Here is a 9,621-nt window from a genome sequence, read left to right as displayed (position 1 = left end):
AATTTGCAGTCATTTGCTCTTGGAACTTTGGAAGTCACTCAGTGTAAAATATCTTAGATAGTAATTCTTATTGCCTAATGATGTGGTCCTAAGAAAGGAAATCTGTTCTTCTAATTAAGCAGAACTTCCTAGGCAACTCACAAACAATTGAATGCTCCTTTTGCTTAAAGTTCTTATCATTAGTTAGTAACATTTTATAAATATAGTTTATTTTCTTTTAAACATGTTAAATGGGGGAAATAATTTCCTCATATTATTTATTCTAATGTAATATTAAGTAATTAAATTATTTTAACAGTTGTTCAAGTATTTTATCTTATCTTCAATAAAATTTTATTATGTCAATTATTCAAGTTTGTTATATAAATTGATTCAATGTAATTACAATTGTCTTGATAGCTGAAGACTGGATGAAGGATTATCAAGAAAAGTTATGATTTAAAAAATTCAAAATCTTTCTGCTTTTGACCTGAGGAAGAAGGCTAGAAAGCAAAGAGTCTGATAGCTTCAGAATCTCAAAAATCAAGCAAATAAATATCCTCCCAAAACCCAAGGAAGAAGTCTACCCATACTAATCCCTTGATTATAGCTCAGTGAAAATCATAGTGGACTAATGACTTTCAAAATTAGAAGATTCAATTTCACCAGGTGGTAGCGACTCATGCATTTAATCTAGCACTTGAGATACAGAGACAGGTGGATCGCTGTGAGTTCAAGGCCAGCCTGGTCTATAGAGTGATTTCCAATACAGAAGGACAGTTTCACAGAGAAACCCTGTCTCAAAAAATCAAGAGAGAGAGAGAGAGAGAGAGAGAGAGACAGAGAGAGACAGAGAGAGACACAGAGAGAGACAGAGACAGAGACAGAGAGAGACAGAGAGAGAGAGAGAGGACTAACATTCCCTCTTTAGATCCTCAATAACTTTTTAGAGTATATATTCTGATGTACAGTTTTGCTTAATGCATATTTATAATTCTTCAACGTAACAACCCAAACTGGCAACAACCCAAACTATATTCTCCTATAGTCTATAATATCACCTATATTCTCCTATAGTCTATACTATTACCTATATTCCCTATAGTATATAGTGTCATCTAAATTCTCCTATAGTCTATAGTATCACCTATATTCTCCTATAGTCTATAGTATTATCTATATTCCCTATAGTCTATAGTATCACCTATTTTCTCCTACAGTCTATAGTGTCACCTAAATTCTCCTATAGGCTATAGTATCACCTATATTCTCCTATAGTCTATAATAGCACCTATATTCTCCTATAGTCTATAGTATCACCTATATTCTCCTATAGTCTATAGTATCACCTATATTCTCCTATAGTCTATGGTATCACCTATATTCTCCTATAGTCTATAATAGCACCTATATTCTCCTATAGTCTATAGTATCATCTATATTCTCCTATAGTCTATAGTATCACCTATATTCTCCTATAGTCTATAGTATCATCTATATTCCCTTTAGTCTATAGTATCACCTATATTCTCCTATAGTCTATTCTACCATCTATATTCTCCTATAGTCTATAATAGCACCTATATTCTCCTATAGTCTATACTATCATCTATATTCTCCTATAGTCTATAGTATCACCTTATTCTCCTATAGTCTATAGTATCATCTATACTCCATACAGTCTATAGTATCACCTATATTTTCCTATAGTCTATAGTATCACCTATATTCTCCTGCAGTCTACAGTATCACCTAAATTCTCCTATAGTCTATAGTATCACCTATATTCTCCTATAGTCTATGGTATCACCTATATTCTCCTATAGTCTATAATAGCACCTATATTCTCCTATAGTCTATAGTATCATCTATATTCCCTATAGTCTATAGTATCACCTATATTCTCCTATAGTCTATAGTATCATCTATATTCCCTTTAGTCTATAGTATCACCTATATTCTCCTATAGTCTATTCTACCATCTATATTCTCCTATAGTCTATAATAGCACCTATATTCTCCTATAGTCTATACTATCATCTATATTCTCCTATAGTCTATAGTATCACCTTATTCTCCTATAGTCTATAGTATCATCTATACTCCATACAGTCTATAGTATCACCTATATTCTCCTACATTCTATAGTATCATCTATATTCTCCTATAGTCTATAGTATCACCTATATTCTCCTACAGTCTATAATATCACCTATATTCTTTGCAGTTGCAACATTCAAGAATACTTCTATAAATACCCGATGAAGTTGGCAAAGTTGCTTCTGGGTGAAAATCACAGAAACATTACTCCATTTCTGTAATTTGATTTCTTATTTGAGACACAACATCACTATTTGGGTCACTATGCTTGGCTTCATTTCTATATTTGACATAAATATGCTTTGCTTCTTGATGCCATTCTTCCTAGTCTATTGAAGGAGATAAAAGCCACTTGCATACATATGTAAGCAGTGTCCTGCTTCGGGTGGCTGGAGGACCCAGCAATTATTTTAATTTTAGCACTTTCATCTTTAGATATAAAAACTAAAATTCAAAGAGACACATAACTCATAACAGTAGGACATGAAATAATCAATTGTGTTTTCATTCTGAACCCAGTGCAGGAATGAGCAGAATCTTTTCCAGCTGCTTTAGGTGAAGGAATCATAAATCTGTTAGATGTAAAAATTGTTATTCCTTGAAGTCACTGAGGCAGAGGAAGAAAACATGTTGATTGTTCATGTTGCCAAAGTCTGATTACAGAGAAGCCTGACAACAACTGTTTTCAGCTTATTATAATCAAGGGAAAAATCATTCATGGTATATGTCACTGAGCAGGATAATTTCCCTGAGGATTCTAAATGTTTTTAAAGTTGTGCTGATCTCCTGAATTGTTCCACGAAAGAATACAGGATTATGTAATGTGTTCAAATAAGTGAATAATCCCAGATCAGTTGATGAAACTAAGAGAAAATACTTACACCCCCCATAAATGTTTTCACTTCAATTGCATATGCTTATCACAGGAGCAAAATTCAAAGAAATGGTTTTGAAAACGAATTACATTTTTGAAATAATTTGTTTCTCTTATATTCCAAAATGAACAAGAAGTGGAATTGTTACTCTGATTCACAGAAAGAGTAATTCCACCAGACAAAGAAAGAAGGTAGTTACGGAGTTAATTTGAAACTTACCTCTGATGGAAGAAAGGGTTGCAGAATTACCTTGTTCCAAGCAGACCATTCCTAGTATTAAAATCAGTTTTTCCTTGCTTACAGTTATTTTGAGATTCAAAGCTTCTCCCAGAAATGTAGAGAGGCTAATGGAAACAAAGGTGGCAATCTTTGGAAGAATAGCAATAAAACACTTGAAACAAGTTTATTTATTAACCAAGACTTGAGGCATTCAACGTTGTCCATAAGATGTTTCTGAATGTGGTTTCTTAGAAATGTCTTTTGTAATATGTGGGCCATCAACTACAGAAGCAAAGTCTTGGTTGAGCAGCTTAACATATTTTCTTCCACCTACAGCAATAAATTGCTTCCTCCAGTGTTTCTGGTTTAGCAAAGTGGTTTGTGTCTGAGGTTTTCATTTGTGATTGTTACTTGCTCTGTTTTCTATAAGAGGATTGAATATTGGTGTGTGACACTATTCTTGGGGAGATGCAAACAACTGTTTACTCACCTGGTAGGGAATTGATGACAGACTAAAGCAAAAATACTTGGTGGGCCAATGAGTTTTATTGGAGTTACAGAAATATGGATAAGGGGTTACTCACAAGAGCTGAAAGAACTCAAAGACATCTGCATGACGAAAAGCCCACTGCAGCATGGGTGACAGCTCACAAAAGCTGGACACCTAGAGGACAATGTACACATACAGACAGTTGGACAAGTTGGAGAGAGTCTTTTGTAGGCAACTCTATTGGTTTGAGCCTCTTCTAGGCAGCTCAACTGTTCTGTGTCTTTCAGCAGTATTTACTGTTTTGCATATACTTGAATGGGAGGAGTCTAGTGAATCTAGTCATTTTCAGGGACTTCCTAAAGCCTTTACTTCTTGAGCCTTAACCAGCCTTCCTTTAGAACTTCCTAAGTCTTAAGGAGCTTCCTTCCAAGATAGAATGTTTTATCTCAGAAGAATTTGCTACACAACAAATACCAACATTGTCCTTTTGCAGTTCTAGACAGACATTCTTAGCTGTTTGCAAACAGTCCACTAGAATGTACTAAAACATTTTACTTTTCTTATTTTCCAAGTGTAACTTCACTGTTATTATTATCATGTGTTAGTGAGGAAGAGGAGAAGAAAAATAACTGGGTATTGCACTCCATAAGGCATACTGCTAGACACTCCTTTAGGAGTTTAGGATGCTGTCCACTAGGATTTTGTGAAGTGTCACTTTCCACCATTTAAAAAACGATATTCACTTCTACATGTGGTAGATGTCCAGACACAGAAAAGTGGCTATAATTACTTCCAGATTTTCCTCCTTCCTGAATGAATTATCGGCACTTTGTGTTGGCCAGTTTTATATTAACTTGACACAAGCTATAGCCATTTAAAAAGAGGGACAAAAAATGCCTCCTAAGCTCTACATACACCCAAGACTGTAGCACATTTTCTTGATTAACAAATGATGTGAGAAGGCCAAGCTCACCTGGGCAGGTAGTCCAGGATGGTCTAAGAAAAGCTGAACAGCCACAAAGAGCAAGGCAACAAGGAGCACTTCTCATGGTCTCTGCAACAGTTCCTGCCTCCCAGTTTCACTTGAGTTTCTGATTTCCATGGTTGATGAATTGACTATGAGCTGTAAGATGAAATGAACCTTTTCTTCCCAAGTCGCTTTTAGTTATGATATTGTCAACACATTGAATACACACAAACACACACACACACACACACACACACACACACACACACACACATATATATATATATATATATATATATATATATTCTGCTATGAGTATATACCAGCACTTCTGCACAGCATGGAGCTGAGAATTGAGAATTTGGTGCTCTTACATTTTGTCTTATTCATTGTTCAGTGAAGAGACACCATAACTAAGGCATCTGTTATAAAAGAAAGCACTTAATTGGGGCTTGCTTACAGTTTCAGAGGCTTAGTTTGTTTCACGACAGGGAGCATGGCAACAGGCAGGAGTGGTGCAGACAAAGTAGCTGAGAGCTGCATCTTGATCCACAGACAGAGAGGTAAAGAGAGACTAGGCCTGGAATATGCTTTTGAAACCTCAGACCTCACTCTCAGTGACACATTTCCTCCAAGAAGGCCGCACCTCCTAACTCTTCTAATCCTTTCAAAGCGTTTTAATCCCTGGGGACAGAACATTCAAGCATGTGAGCCTATGGGAGCCATTCTTATTCAAACTATCTCATTTAATCCCTGGCCCCAACAGGCTAGTAGGCATATTATAATGCAAAAATGCATTCAGTTCAATTCAGTCCCCATAGTTAATCACAATCTCAATATTGTTTAAAAGTTCAAAGTTCAAAATCTCTGAGACACATGGCAATATATAACTGTAATCCCCTGTAAAATCACAATAAAAAAGCAGATCATACACTTCCAACATATAATGACACAGAAGATACATTACCATTCCAAAAGAAGGAAGGGTAGTGAGGAAATGCTGAACCAAAACAAGACTGAAAACCAGCAGATCAAACTTCAAATTCTGCATCTCTGTTTCTAATGTCCACGCATTCTTTAGATCTCCACCTCCTTTCAGCTTTATTGGCTGCATACATTTCTCTCTCTTTGGCTGATTCTACATGCCACTATCGTTGGCAGGTATCTCACTACTCTGGTATCTCCAGCATTTTGGGATCTCCCATGAAACCAGGCTTCACCTTCAGAGCTTTTATTCAGTGGCCTTTCTGGGCTTCCATGCAGAGACATGTCTGTCACATGCCTGGCCTCAGAGATTTCCTTAGCCATAAGGAAGAATCCCAAACCCCATTCCTGCAACCTTGATCTAAAGCCAGAATCACATCTGTAATTTTTCTAGAGGAATTAGCAACAAAATTTATCCTGAGCCAAGGATAGAAAAGCTAAACCAGGAAAATGTTGACAATGTATCAGAGAGAAGACTTAGATCATTATGAAGACTAAATAATACAAAATCTAGTAGACACAATGTTAATATTTTTGAAGAAATGAAAGAACAAACACTCTAAGAAGAGAACAAAAATAAAATAAAACACCACATCCACACCTACAACAATACACTCTGTATGTAAAACCAAAACGAAACAAAACAGAGACAGTTTAATTACAAAATACATACTCTGGAAAGATAAGATAAATAGTAGATTAGACATCAATAAAGAGGGAACAAAAGAGCTGGAAGATAGATCATAGAAATTAGCCTGGTGAAGGGGGGTGGTGGTAGCCAAAAAATGAAAAAAAGAAATCCTACATGTTCAGAAAAAAATGAGGAAGTCTAATAAATGCCTAAGAGGAATAACAAAACAGTTAATTATGCACAGACTAGAGGACATCCAACATTATGAACCATGATGACCAAGTTAAAGTCCATATAAAATACAAAGGTAGATAGAGTAGAATATGGGACCTCCATAAACCCATCATCTGGCCTCAACAGTTAAATCCAGTCCACCTCATTTCTTTTATGATGCTCTCAACACTCCATTCCACAAATTTGTTTTTCAGAAACAAATTTTGGGTATTAAATTACTTCATCTGTAATTCAGAGTGAGTCTCTTCAAGATGAGAGGTCCATAAAATACAACAGGAGGCAGCATTGTTAAACTAAAATTTCTTTCCATCACTTTAAGAAATGCCATATCTTATTTTATTCATGACATTTTAAATTTACTAAGTATTCTGCAACATATTGAGCTAGTTTCCCAAGATCTGCTGAACTTGATGAAGTTGTACCTAGGAGACCCTTTCTCTCTGAAGGCCCCTTTCCCCTACAAGTATCTTAGTGTGAGTTCACCATTCCTACTCTCAAGAGACTCTTATATGCTAAACTTCCTGATCTATTCATTTTTTTTATCTATTTCAATTTTAATGTTATTCCATGTCTTAGTCCTCTTGTGTTCTAGGCACCTAGTGATGGTTGTTTTTCACAGATGTCATAGATGATCACAGCTTAGTCCATGTTAATTGTGTTTATACAAATTACATCTCAAAATTAATTAGATCTTTGCAGTTGTAGCACTGCCTACTAAAATAAATATAACAAATGAAGCCCTTGGGATTTGATCAGCACAATCATAAATGAAAATGAAAACACATGCAATTTTCTCAGTCTCATTAACTTTATTCCCACTGCATTTTCACTAAGATGCTAGCAGACAGGAGCATGTCTAGGGGTGATACATATGGTCTTATATTTCAAATGGTCCCTAGTCATGCATAAAAAGGCCTGCAGTACAAGAATGATTCCTGAAGCTTTTGCTTGTAATGTGTAGCTAGCAGGTAACATTCAATCTTTGTTATTGATGTATACATGTCCCAGGAACAAAAATTGCAGTCAATTTTAATCTGTCACAAAAAAATCTACAATCTACAATATCCACTGAGCATCACAATAATCAGTCTTATTTTATTGACAGAGTATTATTACTTCAGATACTTTAAAGCTTGGGGACTTAAACTAAATAAGAAACATAAATTCAAATGTGCTACCATGGAAAGGAAAAGAAAGTTGTCCATTAGTACACTGATTTAATTTTGAAGACTCATGCACATTAGCTTTCACAACAGATTGGCATGCACACAGTGGCACATTACTACAAGAAGATGAGGAAAGTGGATGGGCTCCAAGGGACGTAGAAATAGTGTTGAATTAGACACCATAAACACTAGCATGAATCCATAATTTCAAGCCCTTGAGGGCTTAGAACATCAGTCTTCTATGCATTCACTCAACTATTTGGAATCTCAGAACATCACTGTTCTAGGCATTCATTCGGACTCCTGACTTGGTCAAATGTCAGGTCTGTGAGTAAGTCCTGTCTTCTGATCTGAGTCAGTGTGCAGTTTGTATCTGTAGCTTTAAGATAAATGGTGATTGGTATTCTGAAGTCAAGCATGATGTAACTTGGTTTGGGAACACTTGGGGGAGAAGAAACATGAGACCAACCTGAGATCCACATTTATTTTTAATGGACTAAATGTGGAGTGGAATATATCAATCATAAAGTAATTTAGTGTATCTGATAGCCACTGGTTTTATTTCAGTAGGAATCGTCTCGAAAAAGATGGAAACTGGAAACCACACAATGGTAACAGAGTTCATTATTTTGGGGCTAACAGAGGACCACACCCTTTGTGCTATCTTCTTTGTATTGTTCCTGGGGATCTACCTCACCACTGTGTTGGGCAATGTCAGCATAATCATGTTGATCAGAAGAAGCCCTCTGCTTCATGCCCCCATGTACCTCTTCCTCAGCCACCTGACCTTTGTGGACATTGGGTACTCCAGCTCAGTCACCCCAGTCATGATTGTGAGTTTCCTGAGGGAGAGAACTACCATCCCTGTGGCTGGCTGCATAGTCCAGCTTGGCTCTGATGTGGTCTTTGGGACTGCTGAGTGTTCCTGCTGGCTGCCATGGCCTATGATCGCTATGTGGCCATCTACCAACCTCTGCTCTACTCCACTTTCATGTCTCCCAGGATCTGCTTCATATTATTGATTATTTTCTATGTGGGTGGATGTGTGAATTCTTCATCATTTACCAGCTGTTTATTGAACCTGACTTTCTATAGACCAAATGAAGTCAACCTTCTGTGACCTCCCACCACTGGTGGAGCTTTCTTGTACCCATGTTTACATGACTGAAATGTCTCTGGCCTTCTCAGCAGGCTCCATCATCGTCTTCACCCTGTTCGTCATCATTGTTTCATACCTCTACATCCTTCACTCCATCCTCAGGATGCGCTCTGCTGAGGGCAGGCACAAGGCCTTCTCTACCTGTACCTCCCACCTCACCTCAGTCACCTTGTTTTATGGGACAGTTACATTTGTTTATGTCATACCAGAGTCAAGCAATTCACCCAACCAAATTAAAGTAGTGTCTGTGTTCTACACAGTGGTGATCCCCATGTTGAATCCCTTGATCTACAGTCTGAAGAATAAGGAGGTAAAAGAGGCCATGAGGAAATTGATGACAAGGACACATTCCTCATTTTGAACAATATTCAATGTGTATATATAAATATTTAAATGAACATTTTTGGGGAACATTTGCAATAGATTTTGGTGTTTGATTTCTTTTATATGAAAAAATCTCTTAATTGTATAGCAGCATATGCTTACTAATGAATGATAACTTACTGAATACCTTTTATGACTTTAGTAAAATTTATTATTTGCACTAAAATCTGGACTCAAATGGATATAGTTCATGGTTGTGATACCTGTGTGATGCAGTTTTATTCTTTCATTGTATATTATTTTGGTAGTTCATGATTATAGGTTACTTTCTAATTTATTTAGTATTGCATTTTTTAAAATGTTAAATATCTTGGCAGATGTTAAGTGTTCCTTTTCAATCCTATTGATGACATTGTTGATGGAACTTGACTCAGGAACTTTTGGCAACTCTTGCAGAGGATCATCATGCTTCTGGAAATCTTGAAGTTTTGCA

The 9,621-nt window shown here is 36.4% G+C and overlaps 1 protein-coding gene across 1 annotated transcript; it reads left to right on the top strand.

The window, feature by feature from the left end:
- Window positions 1-3,427: 3,427 nt before the first annotated feature.
- LOC119827300 (olfactory receptor 481-like) lies at window positions 3,428-9,165 on the top strand. Its single transcript, XM_038348858.1, is given in 4 exon segments — window positions 3,428-3,436; window positions 8,233-8,566; window positions 8,569-8,755; window positions 8,757-9,165. Coding segments are annotated over 4 exon segments (939 nt in total).
- The last annotated feature ends 456 nt before the right edge of the window (window positions 9,166-9,621 follow it).

The sequence above is a fragment of the Arvicola amphibius genome, chromosome 1 (genome assembly GCF_903992535.2).
Source record: "Arvicola amphibius chromosome 1, mArvAmp1.2, whole genome shotgun sequence".
Taxonomy (NCBI): Eukaryota; Metazoa; Chordata; class Mammalia; order Rodentia; family Cricetidae; genus Arvicola; species Arvicola amphibius.
The sequence above is the reverse complement of the archived record's forward strand: the minus strand, read 5'-3'. Positions and strand labels throughout refer to the sequence as shown.